The sequence below is a fragment of the Sebastes fasciatus genome, chromosome 14 (genome assembly GCF_043250625.1).
Source record: "Sebastes fasciatus isolate fSebFas1 chromosome 14, fSebFas1.pri, whole genome shotgun sequence".
Lineage (NCBI taxonomy): Eukaryota > Metazoa > Chordata > Actinopteri > Perciformes > Sebastidae > Sebastes > Sebastes fasciatus.
The window spans coordinates 14,674,585-14,700,049 of record NC_133808.1 but is presented as its reverse complement, the minus strand read 5'-3'; the positions used below and the strand labels follow the sequence as shown (position 1 = coordinate 14,700,049).

At 42.5% G+C, this 25,465-nt stretch overlaps 1 protein-coding gene across 2 annotated transcripts in view; it reads left to right on the top strand.

Annotated features, from left to right (window-relative positions):
• Positions 1 to 11,971: 11,971 nt before the first annotated feature.
• The window catches only part of igsf3 (immunoglobulin superfamily, member 3), an 82,425-nt gene continuing 68,931 nt past the window's right edge, over positions 11,972 to 25,465 (top strand). Inside the window, exons 1-2 of one of the 2 annotated variants that reach the window (XM_074659125.1) lie at positions 11,972 to 12,962; positions 13,009 to 13,051. In XM_074659125.1, coding sequence (XP_074515226.1) covers positions 13,009 to 13,051 — 43 coding nt within the window. In that variant the 5' untranslated portion in view covers positions 11,972 to 12,962. Of the gene's footprint in view, positions 12,967 to 13,008; positions 13,052 to 25,465 lie in introns of both variants that reach the window. The other variant, XM_074659124.1, reaches the window with a different exon arrangement.

The window sequence follows — 25,465 nt, the reverse complement described above, 5'->3', positions numbered from 1 at the left end:
GAAATGATTGCATGGGAAGTAGGTTTGTTGTAGCCAAAGGGGGGGAAATATTTTCCTTCTGACAAAGACTAAAAGGAAACAGTGATTTTTACAGTAGTAATGTAAAGGCTTAATCCACTTTTGATTGTTTTGAATCACGGGATGCAGCTAATGGTCATCAGCCATGCAGTCCAAGCCAAATCTGTCAACAATCTGATTATTTATTTCCCTAAACGTACAAGTCCTTGAACTAATATCCCCTGGAACATTCACAGTAGTGACTTGTTGACTCCAAATATCCTATTGATTTAAAATTATATCTTTTTCGCTAATGAAAGTCTCATTCCAGTAAAGTAGCATTACAAACTGTAATTATTTTTTCTTCGACGGCTTTCGGTGCCAAAGGTTGAACCCAAAAAAATCCATACGGGCCCACAATAATTATTTTCAAGCTTCTTCATGAGAGATGAGAATGTCAAGACTTGCAAAATGTTGCATGTTATGATTGGTACTGCAGGATCGAGGGTCCTCTATTGCAAAAGTGCTCACTTTTTTTTTTTTTTTTTTAAACTTAGGTGTGTCAAAGTTTGTTTGGGCAAGATGGATCGAAGTGTGCGTGCACGACCGTCTGCACGTTCACACAGGTTGATGTTTTGTAGCTTTTTCTCCCTCTATAGAACAGTGTTTCTGCAACGAGACAGTCAGTCATCAGAGAGGCAACGATATGGAGCTCTGTCTATGAATGCCCAAGGACATGAAAAGCCCACGTGAATGTTGGTGAGATGAAAAAGGAGAGCAGGCTCAAAGGCACGTTAGGCAAAGTGTTTTTACATGGGACTGCTAGCATGAGATAGCATTTGCATCAGAGGCTGTGTTTTTCATAGCAAGTGTATAGGCTATGTGTGTCCTAAACTGCTCTGTGTGCACGTGTGTGTGTGTGTGTGCGTGTGTGTGAATATGCAAGTGTGTTTGTTTAAGAAAGTGAAGTGCATGACTCAGCCCGAGGTAGGAAGGCAGCAGCTCATGTTTCTTCTGTTCTGGCAGGCAGCAGAGATAAGATCGGACTGACCCAACATTTAAGGAGCCCTGGGCTTTACCTCTACTAAAACACACACACACACACACACACACACACACACACACACACACACACACTCACACACACCGGCTCAGAAATCTTTATCTGTTAACTCTCATCTCCCATCTGAATGGTTTGATGAAGTATCGGTGTGAAGATCGCCTTGATCTAAATCAAGACAATGAAATATCATCTTCTATTGTCAATTTCATTTTCAGTGGTAGTGCTCAGGTAAAACAAGCAAGGAAGGTAGATAAGAAGATAGGAAGGTGGGTAGGCAGGAAGGTAGGCAGGTAGATAGGTAGGTAGGTAGGAAGCAAGATAGATAGATAGATAGATAGATAGATAGATAGATAGATAGATAGATAGATAGATAGATAGATAGTAACCGACGCTTTGTCATGACCATCAGTGTTCGATACACAAGGTAGGTAGGTAGGTAGGTAGGTAGGTAGGTAGGTAGGTATAGTAGGTAGGTAGGTAGGTAGGTAGGTAGGTACAGTTGGTAGGTAGGTAGGTAGGTAGGTAGGTAGGTATAGTAGGTAGGTAGGTAGGTACAGTAGGTAGGTAGGTAGGTAGGTAGGTAGGTAGGTAGGTAGGTACGTAGGTAGGTAGGTAGGTAGGTACAGTTGGTAGGTAGGTAGGTAGGTAGGTAGGTAGGTAGGTATAGTAGGTAGGTAGGTAGGTACATAGGTAGGTAGGTAGGTAGGTAGGTAGGTAGGTAGGTAGGTAGGTAGGTAGGTAGGTAGGTAGGTATAGTAGGTAGGTAGGTAGGTAGGTAGGTACAGTAGGTAGGTAGGTAGGTAGGTAGGTAGGTAGGTAGGTAGGTAGGTAGGTAGGTAGGTAGGTAGGTAGGTAGGTAGGTAGGTACAGTTGGTAGGTAGGTACAGTTGGTAGGTAGGTAGGTAGGTAGGTAGGTAGGTAGGTAGGTAGGTAGGTATAGTAGGTAGGAAGGTAGGTACAGTAGGTAGGTACAGCAGGTAGAAAGATAGGTACAGTAGGATCGGTAGGTAGGTACAGTAGGTAGGTAGGTAGGTCGGTAGGTACAGTAGGTAGGTAGGTAGGTAGGTAGGTAAGTAGGTAGGTAGGTAGGTAGGTAGATACAGTAGGTAGGTAGGTAGGTAGGTAGATACAGTAAGTAGGTAGGTAGGTAGATACAGTAGGTAGGTAGGTAGGTAGGTAGGTAGGTAGGTAGGTAGGTAAGTAGGTAGGTAGGTAGGTAGGTAGGTAGGTAGGTAGGTAGGTAGGTAAGTAGGTAGGTAGGTAGGTAGGTAGGTAGGTAGGTAGGTATAGTAGGTAGGTATAGTAGGTAGGTAGGTAGGTAGGTACAGTAGGTAGGTACAGCAGGTAGAAAGATAGGTACAGTAGGTAGGTAGGTAGGTAGGTAGATACAGTAGGTAGGTAGGTAGATACAGTAGGTAGGTAGGTAGGTAGGTAGGTAGGTAGGTAGGTAGGTAGGTAAGTAGGTAGGTAGGTAGGTAGGTAGGTAGGTAGGTAGGTAGGTAGGTAGGTAAGTAGGTAGGTAGGTAGGTAGGTAGGTAGGTAGGTAGGTAGGTAGGTAGGTAGGTAGGTAGGTAGGTATAGTAGGTAGGTATAGTAGGTAGGTAGGTAGGTAGGTACAGTAGGTAGGTACAGCAGGTAGAAAGATAGGTACAGTAGGTAGGTAGGTAGGTACAGTAGGTAGGTAGGTAGGTAGGTAGGTAGGTAGGTAGGTAGGTAGGTAGGTAGGTAGGTAGGTAGGTAGGTAGGTAGGTAGGTAGGTAGGTAGGTACAGTTGGTAGGTAGGTACAGTTGGTAGGTAGGTAGGTAGGTAGGTAGGTAGGTAGGTAGGTAGGTAGGTAGGTAGGTAGGTAGGTAGGTAGGTAGGTAGGTATAGTAGGTAGGTAGGTAGGTAGGTAGGTAGGTAGGTAGGTAGGTAGGTAGGTAGGTAGGTAGATACAGTAAGTAGGTAGGTAGGTAGATACAGTAGGTAGGTAGGTAGGTAGGTAGGTAGGTAGGTAGGTAGGTAGGAAGGTAGGTACAGTAGGTAGGTACAGCAGGTAGAAAGATAGGTACAGTAGGTAGGTAGGTAGGTACAGTAGGTAGGTAGGTAGGTCGGTAGGTAGGTAGGTAGGTAGGTAGGTAGGTAGGTAGGTAGGTAGGTAGATACAGTAGGTAGGTAGGTAGGTAGGTAGGTAGATACAGTAGGTAGGTAGGTAGGTAGGTAGATACAGTAAGTAGGTAGGTAGGTAGATACAGTAGGTAGGTAGGTAGATACAGTAAGTAGGTAGGTAGGTAGGTAGGTAGGTAGGTAGGTAGGTAGGTAGGTAGGTAGGTAGGTAGGTAGGTAGGTAGGTAGGTAGGTAGGTAGGTAGGTAGATACAGTAGGTAGGTAGGTAGGTAGGTAGGTAGATACAGTAAGTAGGTAGGTAGGTAGATACAGTAGGTAGGTAGGTAGGTAGGTAGGTAGGTAGGTAGGTAGGTAGGTAGGTAGGTAGGTAGGTAGATACAGTAGGTAGGTAGGTAGGTAGGTAGGTAGATACAGTAAGTAGGTAGGTAGGTAGATACAGTAGGTAGGTAGGTAGGTAGGTAGGTAGGTAGGTAGGTAGGTAGGTAGGTAGGTAGGTAGGTAGGTACAGTAGGTAGGTAGGTAGGTAGGTAGGTAGGTAGGTAGGTAGGTAGGTAGGTAGGTACAGTAGGTAGGTAGGTAGGTAGGTAGGTAGGTAGGTAGGTAGGTAGGTAGGTAGGTAGGTAGGTAGGTAGATACAGTAGGTAGGTAGGTAGGTAGATACAGTAGGTAGGTAGGTAGGTAGGTAGGTAGGTACAGTAGGTAGGTAGGTACAGTAGGTAGGTAGATCAGCCCATTGTCATTCCCAGACTAGGTAGGTAGGTAGGTAGATCAGTCCCTTCCCAGGGTGTCTAAAATAGACTATTTTACTACATTGCTCCCATTCAACACTTATTACAGGTGAAAAGTAGAGGAGAAAGGTGTTGGTGGGGACATTGTCACAACTACAATAAGCTCTTACAATAACAGGCCCTTATCTTACTCACTTGCTGTATAAACCAAATGTATTGTGTGACTTATCGTGCGTCGTCGCCATCAATACCTCAATGTGACCTTCAACAGGATTTAATACTCGTGTCCTGGAGTCGGTGGCACTCTCAGTTGTCCCATCTCAGATTTCACCGCCAGCGATGATGTCATACAGTTTTCTCGGCACAGTTGTGGAGACACAACCAAACAAGTTGATGATTCATTTTGTCAGATTTTCAGAGGTTTGAGAGCTTGCTCAAGGACACTATAGGACGTATTTGCAGGAAACTACATTGCTCCTTGCTCTTAACCGGTTACATATTGCATTGTGGTGTATGGATATACAACTCAAGTCTTGTGTTGTATGGAATAGTTTGACATTTTAGGAAACACGGTTATTTGCTTTCTTACTGAGTATTAGGTGAAAAGATTGATACCACTCTCCTGTCACACAGTAATGTATGAAGCTACTGCCAGCTGGTAGTTGGCTTAGCATAAATACTAGAAGCAGGGGGACACATCAATAGCTCAGCAAAGCTCACACATTAACACATTATATCTCATTTGTTTTTGTTTTTCGGTTTTGTATGGATCAATCATTTCTATGGCTTGCCCCCCAGTGTATGTTGGGATAGGCTGCTTGCTCCTCGTGACACTGACACAAACATTAGGCAAGAGGAGAAAAGAAAACTGACCTAAAAGCACACTGCATAAGACAGAACGGTAAGTAGTAATGTCCATTTCATTAATTATGAGCCAGTTTTCTATGAGATAATTGCTACTGAATGTCCCTGCTGCCACAAACAAACACCATGTCTGACACGGATTTGACCCATTTACTAATTAGACTGCTGCTCATGTGTTAATGACAACAGTCTAATGGCCACTTTTTGATATACATCACTGCTAAATCACAGAAGTATACCAGACCTAAATTTGCAAAATAGAGCAGACTTTCAGTTAATTAACATTGGTTGTTGAACAACAACAGACAGCATGAATACAGTGGTCTAATATGACCATTATATATATATATATATTATATATCTTGTTCATTTAGATTTCCTTGCGGATTCTTCTTATGTAACTGAAACAACTTATAATAATGTTAAAGAGAGCAGCAAAAATACTTGTTTAGAGGACTGGAAATTGACACCAAAATCTACCTTTGAGGTTAAAGTAATCCCATAATAAAAGCATATAGTAATCCTATAATTATTGTTTAAACCTTTCATACAACACCTAGTAGTGTCAGACCTGTGTTCAACATTTGTCAGGAGCAGGGTTGTGTGTGAACCCAGGTCGGATAATAAATGTTATGTGGTTGTGTTGTGTTATTCTGAGCGGGGAGTAACAGACATATTCCCTGGGAATAAACCTGAGATCTTCTGGTTGAAATCCCTTTTAACTGCTACTATTAAAGTCACAACTACCCTGTAGTTTCTCCTACCTTGTACAGCCAACCACAGTAATGCTATATTCCTAGTAGTTTATTAATCCCTTAATAGTTTATTATTTAAATGAGTTAAATTATGTAGTGAAACAATATAAAAATAAAGGATATAGGTGAATACAAGTTAACATCAACACTCAGCGTGGTACGTACTATCATGTATCTAATTAGATTAGGGCTGTCTAAGTTAATGCGATAATAACACGTTAACGCAAATTCACTTTAACGCCACTCATTTCTTTAACGTATTAACGCAATTGACATTTTGGAAGTTGTAGTGGGATCAGTTTTAAAGCTGGCATCTTATGAACCTAGAAAACCTGAGGAATCCATTAGTACCAACCATTTCATACTAGCTTGAACGCTCCAAACTTGCACTAAATTTTGGCGAGGAAAAACTGGCATGGCCATTTTCAAACGGGTCCCTTGACCTCTGACCTCAAGATATGTATGATATATATATATATATATATATATATATATATATATATATATATATATGGGTTCTATGGGTACCCACGAGTCTCCCCTTTACAGACATGCCCACTTTATGATAATCCCATGCAGTTTGGGGGAAAGTCATAGTCAAGTCAGCACACTGACACACTGACAGCTGTTGTTGCCTGTTGGGCTGCAGTTTGCCATGTTATGATTTGAGCCTTTTTATGCTAAATGCAGTACCTGTGAGGGTTTCTGGACAATATTTGTCATTGTTTTGTGTTGTTAATTGATTTCTAGTAATACATATATACATACATTTGCATAAAGCAGCATATTTGCCCTCTCCCATGTTGAAAAGAGTATTCAATACTTGACAAATCTCCCTTTTAATGTACATTTTCAACAGTTAAAAAAAATTGTGATTAATTTGTGATTAATCCCGATTTATCACGGATAATTATGCGATTAATCGTGATTAAATACTTTGATCGAAGATTAGTAATAAGATTAATAACACTTCACATGCTGTGCCCTTCTTTTGTTAGCAGCTCTTGTGATTCAGTAATCCGGTGGTGTATTACAGTAACTGTGCCTCCAAAAGCCTTTTTTGCCCACATACTTCCTCTTCCAGCCGTGAGTCATGAGTCCGATTTACATGAGTGTGTGGTGAGAATTAGAGTTACCTTGTTCTGCATACACAAAGCAAAAGCTCCAGCAAGTGTGACCATGAAAAAAAAGCAAAAACGATGTTTTCCAGCCTGGAGTTGATAGATAGCATCTGCTTTGTTGTTTTTACCCAACAGCAAAGAGGACAAGCCTGTACCTGTGAGGGATGATGATGAAATGTGTGCGTGTTGTGTAATGTGGTTTGTGTTTTGGGGCGTAAAGTCGAACAATCTTTGCAGTGTGTCTAAGCTCACCTTGATGCCCTCGCCGTCATGAGCTGTTCCCTGAGAATACATAGTGTGTGCATGTTTATGTGTGTGTGTGTGTGTGTGTTGCTTTGTCCAGTGCATTACAAATGAATAATGTATGACATTCAGCTGCGTTTGCACGTTGGGCAACACCCACATAATCAAGATGAGAGAGAGAGAGACGAAGACGGAGAGAAGAGGAGAGATTAATGCAACACAAATGCATGAACCTCGCTAAAATTATTTTTAATGAAGATCCCAGATAATTAGTTCTGCAACGAGAGAACAAGTGCACACAGCTGTCCTTCTTCATGACACAGGAGGATTTTATCCACGCCGCTGCCAAAAACAAGTGTGGCCTGGTGGCTCTGCTGCTGACACTCTCTGTATATTAACACCTGGAGTAACACAGTGTATTAATACACAGTAACACGGTGTAATGGTACCCACAGTAAGCCTAGACAAGTTACATGAAAGGATGTATTGTTGCTCAGATGCTCAAGTGCTCGTTCATTTCATTCAAAAGCCTTTAATTGTCACATTCAGCTAAAGTAATCATTTGCAATTAAATAAATATAGTATACTTCTCGCAACCACCTGTCAGCTAATGATTACGAAAATTACATGTGGCGCTCGGCCCTTGTTGCAGCGTCAGCTCCGAACAAAGATGATTTAAATAAGCATATTAATGCAGTTACAACCACCTGCAAAGGTATAAGGAAAAGAGTGGACACTTTCACTCTAGTGTAGTAATTACTACAAAACCTGTGTGTTATTAAAATCCTTTGCACATATAGGCTCACATGCATGTAAACTAGGGTCCACTGCAAAGTAACTCTTAAGACTTGAAGCTGGACTTGGACTTGCAAAAAAATGATAAATATACTTAGACTTTTCTGTATACTTGTCTTAAGTATATGTTTGTTAAGTATATCTCTAAGTAAGTAAATTAATAGCACACTTGAATAAACTTCATTTTGGTTAGGGACAATGAATTGCAAAAAATGACAGTGCAAACACATGCATGCACTTACAAAAATGAACATACTTTCAGACACACACATAAGTACCAGTACATATAATTATACAGCACTCATAAGAGCTTTCAAGTGGAAAGAAAGAAAGAAAAAACATGAGGTCTGAGGAGTATGTAGCACAGAACTGACAAAGAAAGGAAGATAAATTCTATCAGGAAGGAGACACTGACAGATAGGAGGCAAAAAAAGTGATTTTATATTAATACTTTACATTAAGAGCCCATATGATGAATAATTAATCCGCTGGAAAATGTGGTGATTTGTGCTCCTGGCAGGCTAATGCAATGCAAAAGAAAGCCCTTGTGTCTGTGGCTATGAATGTGTTTTGCATAGGTTTGGTGTGGGAAGTTTGGATAACTGATTTTAGCTTTAAAAATAAAACAGTGTGTGACACTTGGTTTATAAAATAAAGGCACAATTACATCTCTGACTGCACCAGCCTCAGCTGTATATAATCAAAGGTTATCTGACAATGCAGTGTGTAATCTTCCGAGCCGATGTGAAGCGTGGCGTGAGGAATTGGAGTGTGTGTACTTTGACTGTGCAGTGACTCAGCTCGCATTAAATCCTAGATAGAAGAGCGGCACTCTTGAACGTGGTCGGTCCCAGCTGGAGCGTCGCCTTCTGCCTGCTGTCTGTCAGTCTGCTGACTGTCAAAACCCACAGTATTTACAATATGTCAGATTGGTACCTGCGACTACACACTCTCCACGTGGTCCTCTAACAGAAGCCACATGTGTGTGGGCTACAGGAGAAATGTTAGGATTGTGAATGTGTCCATACTTGATGATGAATTGCGTTGTTCTTCTTCCCATAAGCAATGCCCACACCCTTTTAACTTATAACCCCACTTGTACTCATGTTTAATTCAGATGGACCACATTATTGCAACATAACTCTTGTTTGACAGTGAACTGTTTCACTTTATCTGTTCTCTGTTTATCTTTACCCATCTGTATTATTTCCCCATCGCTCTCTGCTTTGCTCTCTCGCTCCTTTTAGGGAAGCCTCTTAGAATAAAGAAAGGAATTTCAAAAGTTTTTTTTTTCTTCTACTGCTTTTTGACTTCATCCCAACAAAGAGCTTTTGTTTACTTATTCATAAATTTCTCATTTGTTTCAGACATCATTTGTGTAAGTAACCTCAGTGCGCCAGCTGGGATTCATCAACAAAAGTGGGTTCACATGCATGTTTTTCTTGGTGTCATGTACGTTTTCAGACATCATTTGAAGCGACACTGGGATCTGTATGCACGCTTTGCATTAATGTAGGCATATGAATATGTATGTGCATGTGGGTGAGTTGTCTCTACACACTGCTCTGTAAAACTGACATCCATGTGAGACTCGAGAAAAATGCACAGAGAAACCCAATAAATCATTGATATACTTTTGGGACTTACTATGAAGATGTATGATGAAATAAGTGAACAAATCTCTCTCACTCTCTCTCTCTCTCTCTCTCTCCACGTCGAGCGTCTCTCTGCTATCCTACGGTATGTAACCTTGCTGACACCAGCTCAACAGATAGTGCTGTAAGGGTGCTGAAATAGTAAGATTAACAAAAGTGGGCTTGAAACAGCGCCGAACAATTACGAAAAATACTGAAATAAAAGAAAAAGAAACTGTAGCTATCAGCACTTTAGGTGATGGACCCTGTTATGAAGTGCACACAATGCAGACTCCTCTGTTTCCATGGAGACCTATTGTGATCCCCCAGCACCCACTATATTTGCAAACATTCCTCTAAAGCCATTTTCTCCCTCTCTAAGCAAACATACTTGCGGATAGTTGCCAAAACTGGCGTGAGGGGTCAAAGGTGATCTCATCTTCAGTGCTAACACGAAACAACGCTACAGCTGCCTTTTTTTTAGCGGCCTGCCTGTGCAAACTGTGCCATCACTCGTCCATGCAATAAGGACTCTGTGGAGGACTGAGCTAAATTTAGGTGCAGCAATATGTAGACCAGGTGTAATGCACATGGCCTACCTAGCGGGCTCTGTATTAATTCAGCTGCGTTGGACCTGGATAGACCTTTGGAGAAGCTGAACCCACATGCTTCATATACCAGTGTCTAATCCCATTCTGGCTTACTTTTTGTTGGCAGCAATGTCTGCTGAAGCCTTTGTTTTCTCTATATAAACATGCTAAAAGCTATCTGTATTTTCTTTTAATACCATGACACCTTTTATGACAGAAGGAGGGACAAAGAGATCTTTTTTTTTTTTTTCATTAACAGTTTGCCGTTATTCAGATGTGATGCTACGGTTACTGTATTCTGTAAACATCTTTCTTAGTGCCTCATGGCTCCAGACCCACTTCACCGGTTGTTCGGGAAGTTTTATCTGAGCTGAAATCCACGCGCACAGCAAAGGGAGGAAAATCATTTCTACTGCTTCCAACAAAAATGGCATTCATGTTGCATTCAGGCGGTGTTCGGAACTTGCAATTCCCAGCAGATAAAGAGAATACCAGATGGGTCCATTGCAATGTACTTTTTTGTACGCACATGCAAAGGCCTGCTCATTTATTTATGTATTACAAAGGAGGGTACTTTTGGGTTTCACTAAGTTAGAGCTTTTGGGATTCTGTCCTTTCCAGAAAGCAACGCTCCTTTTTTTTTTTTTACAGCTTCCCACCAAAGCATTGTTATATCTCATTGTTTCTCCTGAAAACTCCCATTCACCCTGTCTATTTTGAGAATCCTCCTAATATTGCAGCACAGAGTCGCGCAAATCAATAAACCTCAGCGTATATGTCAAAGCAACGCTTGGTTTAGTTAAGATCTGAATCAAGGAGGGATGGAATTTGTAACTTGCAATCTCTGAAAGGTGAATTGTAATGTGTTGGGTTGGGAGAAAAAAAGTGTTTGTTCTGATATTTCCTGCAGTTCCCGAGCAGAGTGGCATCTCATTATGCTGATTGCCAGTTGTGTGTGAGGCAGTGTGGAGAAAATACTGGTGTGTGACTGTTATAAAAATTTCCGTCTATAACACACAGACTGCTGGGTAAATTATGCATGAGGTGACTTTTGTGATCAGCACAAGACAAGTACCGTAAATGAATAGTCTGGTGTTAGAAAAGGGATTTGTTTCTGTTTCCTTAAAGCTGCAGTAGGCAGAAAGTCTTTGGCATCATTGGGCAAAAATTCTATAATTACCTTTCAGCATATTGTAATTCAAGTGTTCTGAGAGAAAACTAGACTTCTGCACCTCCTCATGACTCTGTTTTCAGGCTTTAAAATTTAGCCTGTGATGGGAGACTTTGGCCAATCACAGGTCATTTCAGAGAGAGAGAGAGAGAAAGAGCGTTCCTATTGGCTGTGCTCCGGCTGGTGGGCGGTGCTTGGTATTTCCTCAACTTTACCTCATCATGGCTGCCGCTTCACAAACTTTCTCATTTTACAGCTAAACAGTACACTAGAAGATGTTTCTGAAAACATTTGAGGCGAGAAATAGGCATTACAGCAACAGAATATTGATTCATATTTGATCAGCGCTGCCTAGTTTGACGGTTTGATCGGAGTTCGCAAGTGATTGACAGCCGGCTCAGAGACGGCAAGGCTCCAGCTAGAATCTGATTTTTCCTCCGGTCTGTGAAATCTTGCAGATGCCATTATAGGAGCACCGGAGGACACATGATTCTTTTTTTTCAGATTACCTGTCTCATGCACTATACTGTCAGAATATAGTGACCATTTTATAAAAATAACTTTTTTTTAATCTCCATTTCTACACCCACTGCAGCTTTAATCCCTATCATCATGCATTCTAATAAGCAGTATGAGTGAGATTTTGTTTTTGTGCCTTAATGGTTCTCAAAAGGTGGTTCAACTTTACCCTGCCAAATAAAAAAAGCTGAGAAAATTGGTAGCTTTAGAGAGCTTCAATTACCCTCCACTTGGCTTAACCTATTCAAACCACCATCAACGTCCTGCCTGGCTGGCCTAGAATTTAAATCCACAAAATGCAAATCGTGCCCTCTCTCTCACCACAGTGGACGGTGTCCCACGCAGCCTGGGCGTGGTCTCTGATAGGAGGAGGGTGGATGCAGACAGACAGGCAGCATGCTGTTAAGTTTCCAAACTGCCAAGCAAACAAAAGTGATTTGCCAAAGCAGGAAGCAGGGAAATAACCTTGGGAGAAGAAAAAAAACGCAGTGGACTGTTTCTGTCTGTCTGGGACCAGATCACAGCATTTTTTCTCAGATTATAATTAAAGCTGTTTGAACTCATGCGTAAAGCAGCTTTTTTTTTTTTTATTATAGGCTTTTTTTTGCGCATTGATTGGACACACTTGCTCTCAGGTGCGCAGTCCAAGTGGAGCACGCGGTGTTTGGAGTTTCTCTTCATTGATTAATCTGATTTATTGTGTCAGAGCACAAAGCCTTGTCGGCTCCATCTAGAGCGCCCGCCCATTGGGGCTTTCTCTGCGGAGCGATAGTGGAGAGATTGATTATAGTCTCCGGGATTTGCCGGTGGAGGAGGAAAGGAAAGGAGAGAGAAAGCCTGCTTCTGCTGCTTTGGACTGCGATTTCCCCCATCAGTGAAGAAAATTATAGCAAAAGGACAGCTCGACTCCGGCAGCACCCTCGGATCTCCCTTGTATACACCGACTGTCTGTGTGATCGGGTTTGTCCAAAATACGCGCAAGGACTTTTTTTTTTGTGTCTTTCACCAAAGGATCGCCTCCGCAGTCTCTGGATGCGTAGTAAACGAGGAGTGGGTTGGGTCGCCTAGGCGCCTGGCTGATATATAGACGCACACGTCGTCAGCGATAAAAAGCGAGATAGGTGAGAGAAAAGGAAAAGCAGCGACACCCGAGGCTTTATTGTAATCAGGAGGACACCGGAGAGGTGAGTCGGACAAAACCGGACTGTGAATTTGACTCTCAAGACAAGACAAGCCGCGGATTTCGTAGATCTTCTTTCAGATTTCAAGCACCAAGCGGTTAACAAACCTGACCAGACATCCTCCTCATCATCATCATCATCTGAAGGGGAATATTACAAGTGGATCTGCGAGGCAACACACACACACACACACACACACACACACACACACACACACACACACACACACACACACACACAATGGCAACCGGTGCGCTCCTTCTTCTTGCCTGTGCGCTACTTGGTAAGTCATCTATACTGTAATACTCTCTGTTTCAGATTAAAGAGGCACACCTGTGTGACATATGTTAGGCCTACTAGTCATCATGAGTCAGGTGGAAGTGTAGGCTGCACATCGATAATCACTGCAATAATGACAGATGTGCCTGTGAACAGCTGTGTGTGTGTGTGTGTGTGTGTGTGTGTGTGTGTGTGTGCTGAACTAGGTTAATGTGATATTTGCACTTCTAGTCACAGATTAACCCTGTACAGTCTGACCTCCTGTGTTCATGAGCTGATAGACAACCTGCTATTATTATGTGTAACCTACACATAGCCTACAGTGTATATTATATACACACATCATAGACACACCTGGATCCCACATCCCCCCCCAGGCTATGAAGTCATCCAGTGGGTGTGAAGACACTCAGTACCGGCTTTGTTGTACAGTCAGCCAACCTTCGGGTGTGTGTTTAGTTCTCACACACATTTCGTAACTTACCTGCAATTTTATTGGATTTCACACACAAATGCGAGTTCAAGCATGTACAGTACAGCCGATGACACCCGCTGACACACACAGACACTCATACAGGCCCGGTTGCTGACACACACTCGGTGCATTCTGCCTGCGAACTGTCCCAAACAAACACCAGATGGCTTTTCTGTTCCTGGATTGGGGAGGCCTGTCAGCGCTGCCGGGGGGACAGAGGAGAGGAGGGGTGGAAGTCAGCCCGCTGGAGGCCCCCACTTCTTGGCCAAGAGGATTATCAGCCTTGCACCCTCATCAGAAGTCACTTTCACTGGGATTTGGTGGGGGCTGCAAATGACTTTTCCCAATGAAAACGTGAAATGGATTGTCCCGTGTACAGTAGCCTTGAGAGAAGACTGCACACCGTCACAATACAGATCTGATCTAACAGTGTAGGCTGGGTAACGGAGGGTTTTCATATTACATAACCATGAATCATATGGTTAAACGGGAAGGAGTTTGAGGTGGTGGTGAAGGATTCAGGTGTTGTTTTATGTGGATCGCTGGCACGAATCACAAGAGGGATTACTGTCTCTTGCTGTTGCATGGTGCCAGCATTATTGGTCTCCTATGATATCCCACAGAGCTGAAACATTAGTTGATTGACAGAAAATACATTGGCATTTTGTCATTTTGGAAGGGAAACAGCAAGATGTTCTGGCTCTAGCTTCTCAAATCAAGTCTTTTATGATAATACACTGACTATCTTTGGGGGCTGAACTGTTGGTCAGACAAAACAAGGCATTTGAAGACATCACACTGGGCTCGGGGACCTTGCGATGGGTGTAACGCATACGGCAACACACACCCATGTGCCATCTTAAAGAGGACATATTGTTTTTTTGTGCTTTTCCCCTTTCCTTTAGTGTGTTACGTTTTTTTTTTGTGCATTTAAAAGGTCTGCAAAGTTACAAAGTCAACGCTCAAGGGAGTTAGTCTCCCACACAGAAACACTGCTCCTGAACGGCCTGAAACGCCTTGCTTGAAGTCCCGCCCTTTCTTCCGTAACTTGGTGATGTCACTAAGTAACACATTTGCATAACAGCTAGTTTGGCAAGCCCTCAAGCAAAGCTAGTCAGAGCGGAGCTGGAGCGAAGTCTGAAGAGTTTGGTTCCGTTGATCGATCTGTGTTTCAGACAGGGTGAAACAACATGCTTGCAACACCAACCCGTTCTCACTCCGTACTCGTCAAATACCGCCGTTTGGTAAGTGCCCCTTGGCATCAGAAACCGATGCATGGAGGAACCCTTTAGCAACAGTATGTGACGAACCAGGCTTTCAAATAACTCCAATGTAAACCCACCCATGGCGTTATTTTACGGTCGGAGCTAGTGACGTAGTATTAACGACGTGAGAGTCTGTTCCCGGCGGGCGGGAAAATGAACACGTCAAATGCGTCAAATGAACACAATACTTTCAACCAGGAGACCGGTTTTCGTGTCTTGAGTGAAACTAAAGGTAACGTTGACTTATTTTGTCACGTGACACGTGAATCACCGGCAGTCAGTGAAGTTAACGCCAACCACCGTTTGATAACCCCAACTAAGTGGTTGTGTTGCCTAAACCCAACTTCCTGTGAAAACGGAAGTTTATTTTGAAAGGACACTATGCATGTTGCGAGCGTACATTGACACGCCGTCCCTGGCACATCCAAAAGTAACGCGAGAGGGGCACTGACCAAGCGGCTGTATTTGACGAGTTTGGGTTGAGAATGTTTGGCAACACTGCCGGTATGCAAAAAGTCAAGCATTTTTTGAACATTAAAGCATGTAAACATGAAAAAATGAGCATAATGGGTCCTCTTTAACACACTAAAACCAGCAAATCACCCTTGCAAAAGGCTGATTTAGAAAACAGAGCAGTTACAGGTTTAAAGTATCTCACGGAAGGATACAACCGTGCTCCAGTAATGCAACATTAGTGCTTGCGATAAGTATATACAGTATGTATGGCAACATATTGCCATATCAATTATTTCTCCCTCTCCTACCATAGTGTGCATGTACAAGCATCTGTGTTAATTGAGATGTGCTTGTGTCTGTGTTCTCAGTGGTCTGATTTTGCCTCATCATGTCAGCTGGCACATTTTGTTGGCGCTTGCATTTGTTTGGAAAGAAAACTAAAGGGTGGATGACAGCTGTGTTAGACGGAGACCATATCAGTCATTGTTAAACCCGGAGGTGCCACTTACACAATTCTGTGGAAGGCAAATCTTATATCAGGGTTATATCTGCTGCTGAGCTTGCAACCAGGTGTGAGTGGGGGCGTGCGCGCGCTTATTCGTGGCACCGGGGTATATGATATAAAGCATATAAAAAAAGAGTTGCCTGAAGGAACGAATATTTATTAGCTTTACAAGCAGGATTGTCTTCCTTCCCCCCCTGCAGACAGTGAGAAAGATGTCATGCGCTTTGTGTGGTGTAACGCGGTGTGCATTTTTGGGGGTGTGTGTGTGTGCTTCTGTTTGTGTAAGCGTCGCGTTTGAAACTAGGGAACCAAACTAAAGTACCCGAGACGTCCCACTTTATATAACTAAATTGAAATGTGATATGTTGCTAGGTTTGCTGGTTTAACTGTGAAATGCCTGAGTGGTTTTCCATTTACTGGGCTGACAGGAGAGCAACCCTCCAGTTGCCCAGGTTCAGATGAGCTGCCACTGGTTCCGTTTTGATAAGCTGGTCTCAGAGCAGCTTCGCGTCGCACAGAGGGAAATCTTTTAAAGCTTATGTCTGACAAGATGCATATTCTGCCACCTGCAGTTCTTCACGCATGTGTCATGATGTGATGTTTTTTTTTTTAATATATATATATAGCTTGATTATCTCTGCCAACTCAGGGAAACAGGTGCTGTTTTTCACCCTGTTCACACGATATCTGAACTTGTTATGAATGCATTTGCACAAAACCTTTGTCAGATGGTCGCTGGCAGGATATGTGATAAATAATTCATAAAGGGTTGGCTAAAAGGGTGTGGCAGTGGGTGTGGCTTCCTATACAAAAGAAACATAATATAACACATAATACACTGACAGCTGCATCTTCAGGTCTGAACCCTGCTGTAGTATTTCAGTTTTTTTTCTTTATTTTTCCTTACATCCATTGGTTTCCATTTATTTCTATAGGGTATGAAAATATATTGGCAGACTTTAAACATGCATCGCGTCTGCATTCTTTTTTTTATTTTTGTTTATTATTATGAAGAAAGTCAGCACAGACTTTTCAAATCAATCTATAGTTAATTAGCCTTACCACAGAACAACGATAATGGAACTGAAAATAGAATGAAAGACGCTGCAGACTTGGTGTTGTGATGAAATGCACAACTCCATACAGAAAAAAATGAAAACCAGTGGCTACCTGGACAGTTAGAAATATACATTCATAACGTTGAAACACTATGGGATAAGGTCAGCAGTAATATAAAGTATACATGCTTTTTATTCAAAAAAAGCATCCTGTTTCTCCCTCATCCTCCCATTTCCTTTCTGTCTCCCCGTGTGCATCAGTAGATGTCTTCTTGTGTCCTTTCAGTCATACTTGTCTTTTAGTGAGATTTTTGATGCTATTTTTGATCAGTGGTTTCAAGTCAGAAGAGACGCTGAAACAATAGCCTGTTATCACGTCTCATTACAGTACTATTGATTGAAAAGAGGAAAGTTCTAAGTCGGCGTTGAAGTAACGCCATCAAACTCTGAGTATAAAGCCGGCCCTCTATAATTGGCCCAATCAAACAACATGAAGGTACTTAAAAACTCATTTCCATTTTAGGCATAACTATTGTGTTGTTTTTTTTTTCCCCCTAAACTTTTGCGCAGCGGAAGAAGGGCAGCACTTATAGCCACTTAAGATTTGATTGTCCATATGGTGCTGTGGCGATTGTCACAGACGCTTGAAAGTGGTTAGAGAGATTGAAGAATCTCATTTTCTATTTCAGACGTACTCATTAAAATGTGTGCATTTGTTAATGTGAGCAAAGTCTATAATTAACAGTGAAGGAAATCTGGGACATGGACGTGACAACTGTATGAACTCCACTTTGTTGCCGTCTAGTTTTGCAGTATTTAAAGAGGACCTATTATTATGCATAATTTCAGGCATATACTTGTATTTTGGCTTTCTACTAGAACATGTCCCAGTCTACTCTGATTGGTCAGCTGGCCCACTCTGTTGTGATTGGTCAACCGAACCGAACTGTTCAGACTCTGCTCTAACTAGCTTTGTTTGAGAGCATGCCAAACTAGCAGCTAGGCAAAATGTGTTGCGTGGTGACATCACGAAGTTACGGAAGAAAGGGCGGGACTTCAAGCAAGGCGTTTCAAGCAGTTCAGGAGCAGTGTTTCTGTGTGGGAGACTAACTCCCTTTAGCATGGACTTTGTAACTTTGCAGACCTTCTACATGCACACAAATACTATATAACACTAAAGGAAAGGGGAAAAAGCACAATTGGTTATCTTTTAAGATGCAAGTTTAAGGAAAAGTTGGGACGCTTCATCGTTTGCATGAAGATAAAGGTACAGCATTTCAACTACTTAAAGGCTTAAAAAAAATAAGATACATGTGTCATAGTTATTTTCATGGACTTTTCGACTTTGTATGGTCATCATGGGAATGTTGAGGTCAACTCAGGCATTTCAAACTTTGCCAGGATTCAAAGTTTGCATCGCCACACCCTGACGCCCACCCGTATAAGAATGACAGCTGGAGACTCCCACCCCAAAATGACAGGGATTTTAGCTCATGTGTGGTCGTCAAGCCATGCGTCTTCTGTGCATCTCGAGTCAGCTGTTACCGCGCTGGGAATGCTTTCCATGTGGTTTGTAAGCCTCAGCTGACACAACACAGAAAGGATGCAGTCTAGACAGTGAGGCAAAATGCAATAACTCACTGTCTGAGTGTATATACAGCGCTATGTATATGCTATGGAAAAGTTTGCCGTGCGCGCATGTGATTGTCCTAAGTTTTGTCACTCATTATTTTTTGCCTGTTGTTGCCACCAGAAACAGAAGACCCACTTCTCCCTGTTAGGGGAAATACGGGCTCGTGCAGCTGTCTGATTTGCTCCCCTTGTTATTTTCTGTAGTCTCACGCACGCTTGTTTGCATCATAAGCGCTGGAAACCACATCTTTGTGTATACCCATGACAAGATGCCTTTTGTGCTATTGTCTTTTCGTATCATAACATTGTTGACTCAACTGACGGAGAACAAAACAGTAGAAAAAAGCAGAAACAAGACTTGTCAGCTTGGCTATCATCCACCAAACTGTGTGGTAGGCTTCAGTAAGTATTCATTAAAGGGACGGGTAATGAAAACGCAGGTCGTACGTAGGTCAGTGTCAGAACTGAGATGTCCCATTATAGTCATGGATCAGTAGAACTGGATGAGGGGTGTGTGATTGTGTGCTTGCGGGCTTTGTTGCATCAGGTGCAGCCAAAGGCAAGTACTGGTTACTAGTGTCTACTGCCCACAAGGCAAGTAATTGCCTTGTCACACAGTCTGTTACAGAACCAACAACCACTGCAGTTTTACTACAACCCCACTGTCCTCTGTTATCAGGTTTCCTCCTCTCTCTGTCCTCTCAAAGGTGGAAAGTTAGTGAAGGAAGAAAATCAACTCTTCCCTCCAACGGAGCTTTCAGAAGAGATCAAGGAAAAATATGAGATTGAAATGACTTCATTGCCAGCCGAGCAATAAATCAAAAGTTGTTGAAGTGAGTTGTGAATAATCATAGCTAATCTTCTCACGCAGTCTCTTGTTTTTTTTAATGATGATCCTCCCCCGTGACCCAGATCTGAGCTGTAGTGTCTCTCCAATCCACATGGGGAGACGAGTGACTGTGTGTGAAGTGAAGGAAAAGTTCTTGAGGGAGACTTCCTGCCTGCCACAGTGAATCAGGAAAGTGGCTGGAGCGGGAGGCTGCATCTGCTTTGTGTCTTGATTTTGACTCTGCAGCAGCATCTCTGCTTTACCGTCAGGACTGTCCCACATGTGCCTGCACGGTTGGTCACGCCTGAGATCGTGTCTCATGTTTTGCGATAACAACCCGACAACAACCCGCTAGCCATTCAGTTTGTAAACCGTTTAAGTGTTCTTTTGGGCTGATTTGCATGTATCTCCTCACTCAAACAGTACTCCAGCTGCCTCCTCCTCCTCCTCTTCCTCCTCCTCCTCCAGTGAATAGCCCCTGACCTCCCTCCCCCACTCTTTTCTAAACAATACTATGCCCAGCCCACCTCCTCTTCAAAGGGAACTAATTAGAATGTGCCCTCAAGGGTGATCCAAACCAGATATGTTCATCGTCCTTACAGTGTCACAGGAAGAATCTGTGTTTTAACAGCCACATCTACCTTGGACTGGTTTTACGAGCATCTTCCTTTGCCCAGTTAAACGACCCAACCCAACCCTGCCCCCCTTCCCCTTGGGATAACGGTCTGCTCCTCCCCCGTCTTCTGCTGTGATGATGACTGTCCGGCGAGAGAACTCCACTTTCCTCCTCCTCCAACCAGCACCCACAGCGCTCCGAGCTGCTGTCCTGCGGTGCAGCCACACTCCCCTGCTCCATGCTTGATCCTCCACCAGAGCAGATCCCACGCTGGTGGGATACACACACCAGGCGGCGTAACTATGGCGACCGCTCCCCCACCTGCACACCGCGCTGATCCATATTTAGTGGTGCACGCTCAGCTTGGTGTGCACGTCCAAAGGTGTGTGTGTGTGTGTGTGTGTGAATAAATGTCTACTTTTTTCTCCCTTACGCAATGATGAAGAGCACTTCACTCACTTTGCCATTATGTTCTAGTAATGCGCTTCTTTTTCCGCTTAACACCTAAGACCAAAGAGATGCATGTGTGTGTGTGTTTGTGTCTAATTGCTTATGCATAAATGCATGAATTTACAGGCGCATGTCTTTTGCCGCCTGAAAGGCAAAATGACTGACAATGGCAGAAAAAAAAGTCTGTTTGAAGTAGACTAATTAATAGTTAATTAGTTTCCTTTCCAATCTGCGGCTTAATGCGCAAACGTGGGAACTGATAGCAAGCTGCCAGTCATACAAAAAAACCAACCACTGTACATAAAGTAGATACAGCTGTCGGGCTTAATTGTGCACAAGCGCAAGATGGATAATGACCGAAGATAGCTGAGTGTTTTTATGTCCTCACATTCTTTTTTACAACAATTAACGCAAACATTTAGGCGACTCTGCTGTAACAGTCGACAGGATATTATGAGTTGAGCTTTTTTTTTTTGCATAATCTGTGTGAAAGTTTAGTATGGGGTAGATTTGAGACCACAGTGCTTTGTCATGCAGACAGAGTGGGGGATGTGTGTGTGTGACGTTGGTTAGGACGGGGGGTTGGGGAGATGAGGTTAGTGGGGTAGCAGGTGTCCTTATAGAGTTAATGGGTTTGGAAGGGAGTAGATTGAGGCACTTAATGTACTGGATGTGTGTGTGTTTGTGCGTATGGGCTGATATGAATGAACCACTTTGACAATTTGCCTCTGTCCCCACCCCTGTCTCAACCCCTTTGTCTCCCACACTGTTATAAACAGTAGACGGGATAATGGTCCTATTCTCTATGACAGAATGATTGGCACTTTTAATCGCTAACGGAAACACTTCCATGTGTCTCACAGACCGCCACATCTTCTATTCATCACATACACGCTGACTGTAACCATCTGTCACACTGTAAATGTTGACAATTTGCAAAATCACTGAAACTTTTATTTAATTATGTTTATCTTCCATGTTCATGACTCGATTAGGGCTGTGTATTGGCAAGAATCTTACGATACGTATCATGAAACAGGGGTTACAATTCAAAATATTGCGATATATTGCGATACTAATATATATATATATATATATATATATTTTTTTATCTAATTTGAAGAAAACTGACAGTATAAAGAACTACCGCCATATGCATAAAATCTGAGTTAAAACAAAAAAGGTGTGTAATCAGAACAGTGGGTTCTGCATTTGCATTTATCAGTCACAGTTATATCCAACATCATAGCACTATTTTTAGAGGGCACATACACTGAGAGGATGCATCTCTTTGCAAATTAAATAAAATATTGAATGAGTCAATCTTTGCATGTAAACTATTAATAAAACATCAAAACAGTTATTTTGAGAGTTTACACAGTATCCCAAAACTAAGGCTGTCAATCGATTCAAATATTTAATTGCGTGATTGTCCATGATTAATTGTGATTAATCGCACATTTTTTTATCAGTTCAAAGTGTACCTTAAAAAGAAATGTCAAGTATTTAATACTCTTATCAACATGGGAGTGGGTAAATATGCTTGCCTAATGTAAATATATATATATTTATTATTGGAAATCAATTAACAAAACAATGACAAATATCATCCAGAAACCCTCACAGGTACTGCTGTCAGTGTGTCAGTGTGCTGACTTGACTATAACTTGCCCCAAACTGCATGTTATTATCATAAAGTGGGCATGTCTGTAAAGGGGAGACTCGCGGGTACCCACATAACCCATTTGCATTCACATACTGTAGGTTGAGGTCAGAGGTCAAGGGAAAATGGCCATGCCAGTTTTTCCTCGCCAAAATGTAGCGCAAGATTGGAGCGTTATTCAGCCTCCTTCACAACAAGCTACTATGACATGGTTTTCTAGTTTGATACAAACCAATCTTCACTCTAGCTTTAAAACTGAGCCTGCTACAACCTCCAAAAGATCGATCGCGATACTCCATATTTTCTGTATTTTCTTACACTCCTAGACTTCATATTCCCCAAATAGTGAGAAGCATTGACTGTAGGTTTGAGAATAACTCCTTTTGTCGAGTGCCTTCAATTCAGTGATCTGTGTGTTGGAATTTAAAAGCAAGTTGACAGGGGCATTCATGAGGAAAATGATGGAAGGTAATTACTTCCTGCATATACTGTATTTTCTTTATGTGCAGCTGTTGATTGATGGCTCACATTGTAACTCCTGGGTTGAGCGAAATTCCTGTATTCAGTATAGTGAGCCTTATTTTTATTTATGAATAAGTGATGGCTTGTTTGTGTGTGTGTGTGTGTGTGTGTGTGACCTGCCTGAGCCTGCCATTTCTCAGCCTTATAGCTGTAGGCGTTATACAGTCCAATGAGTTGAACTCAAACACAATATTTTTTACTGTGTGGCCTTTTGGACAGATGAAAAAAGAGACATTGCTACCCGGCTGCAGCTTCTTGCCTTCTTTCTTGCTGCCTCTCTGAATTATTTATTCATAATAGTTGGTAAGGAACTGTCTTCACACACAATTTTTAGGCTTTAATTATATTTATATGTCAAGATCTTGCCGTATGCGACTATGGTAACTGAGTTATAGCTCCCTGTTGACTGGTGCTGCTCTGCTGCTCTGCTAAGTAGCAGAGTCATGTAATCATCCTCTAATGAAGTTCCAAAGTAATCGTGTTTACGTTCCCTCGCCTTCATGTGGAGGCACATGGCGATAAAGCAACATTTGATAAACAGTAGCTTTACCGGATGAGAAGTAATAGTCTGGCGTCACTTATGTGAATTTAGATTTAAATTGTCTGATTTTTAAAAAGGTTCAGTGGAATCACCGCGTGTGGATTTATCTGTTTCAAATGATCACTCGGGATGAAACAATGAAACTTGAATGCCGTTTTTCCATCGTGGTCAAACAGGAAGGCGAAGCAGCTGAGCGTGTAGGCGGGAGGATGAAGAGGCAGCTGTTCAACAGAGAAGGATGGATTATTATCTGCTCCTTGTTGTTGACACTATCGACAAGTACTGCCAGCACCGGAAATGGATGGGAGAAAATATGAATCGGCCCATATGGAGAAAAAAAAAAAATCCCATTTCTGCAAAGCAAGCATCGCCCCTACGCTTATACATTTATAGTGTAATGGCCACAGGCGCCTATAGTGTACAGTAACACAGACGTATGAATTAGTCTTAAACTCCCCCCCATGGCTTCTATCCTGGTCTCGCCAGCTGTTATGAGCAACAGCGCAGGTGGGGTCGTGACTGTTGTAGCCCAGGGGGCCCATAAATTAGGACTAGTTAGCATAGTGAGAGAGAGCAGAGGACAGCATGACCCAGGTGTGACACATAGCAGGAGTCCCAGTTAAGAGCTGTAGACATTGATCTGAATCATAAAAACGGAGACTTAAGACAAGTTGACACGGACTTGACTTTTTGCAACCAGAAGTGACACGAGGATGGAGCAACCGGACGCTGAATAAGACATTTTTAGGCCACCAAAAAAGTTATAATTAACTTTCAGGAACTGAAAACACACTGTTAAAGTTGTAAGACAAAAACAGGGTACAACTCCCAGACCAGACAACGCCGTGGTAGCGACCTGTCAATCACAAGGTAGCCACGCCCTAAAGCATCCCGTGCTTTATGGTCTATTTGACTCTAAATGGGACCATAATTTACTAAATGAGCATCATGCTGTAATGAAGAAGATTTGAAACTAGCGATTGAGACCATAAACTCATGTTTACAGTGTTTACTGAGGTAATATTTTTAATTAACTGAGGCTCATTTTCTCATAGACTTCTATACAATCAGACTTCTTTTTGCAACCAGAGGAGTCGCCCCCTGCTGGCTATTAGAAAGAATGCAAGTTTAAGGCACTTCCCGCATCGGCTTCACTTTTTAGGTTTTAGATCGCGGAGTTGCCCACTGCTTGAGATTTGAAAGCAACGTATTTAACATGAGACATACAGTAGTTAAACCATTGACTGTATGGTGATTATAAGGCTACAGCCGGTGAGCTTAGCTTGGCATAAATGACTGGAAATAGAGGAAAACTAGCCAGCCTGGTCTCCGTCCAAAGGTATAACCATTTCTTGGCCGCGAGTACTAACTTCCTGACGTCTTGTTGTCTTGTGAGGTTGCCAGGCAAACAGCGAAGACTTCAGAAAGTTACTGCTCGCAGCCAAGAAACAGTCCAGCGCACAACCCTCTGTTTAGATATATGGTGATTAATGAGCTTTAAAGGCGCTTGAAGGCGGAATTTGTTACCTTTCGACAGAGCCGAGCGAGCCGTTCCCCCCCATTTATAATAAGCTAAGATAACCAGTTTCTGGCTGTAACTTCATACTTACCACACACACACACACACACACACACAGAGTGGTATCAGTCTTTTCATCTAACTCTCAGCAAGAAAGTGAATTTCCCAAAATGTCAAAGTATGTAAAAAACACTTTTGTCCCAGTTGCGAAAGAGAGGCAGAGAGAAGAACTCATGCAAGATACCGCATTTGCATGCAAACTCTCATGCAACATCCCCCCTGATGCACTGAAAGCAGACATCAGTGCCACCGCTGACATCCTCCACGGGCTTCTAAATGAGATCTGGGTAAAAGAGGAGGTACCCAATGACTGGAAACAAGGGCTAATTGTCACAATTCCCAAGAAAGGCAACCTCAGTGAATGCAAGAACTGGAGAGGCATCATGCTTCTCTCAGTCCCCAGCAAAATCCTCTGCCGAATCATCTTGGATAGAATGCAAGAACCACTGGACAAGATATTCAGGAAGGAACAAGCAGGTTTCCGGAAGAACAACTCCTGTACAGATCACATTGCATCACTCAGAATAATTGTCGAGCAGTGCATCGAATGGCAGTCATCACTGTTCATCAACTTTGTTGACTTTGAAAAAGCCTTCGACAGCCTAGACAGAAACATCCTGTGGAAGCTGCTCCGACATTACGGAATACCCATAAAACTGGTCAATCTCATTAAATGTATGTACAATGGATTCACGGGCCAAGTCATTTCAAATGGAAAGCTATCAGACACCCTCCAAATAAAAACAGGAGTACGACAAGGCTGTCTTCTGTCTCCCCTGCTCTTTCTTGTTGCCATCGATTGGACAATGAAAAAGTCAGTGGATGGC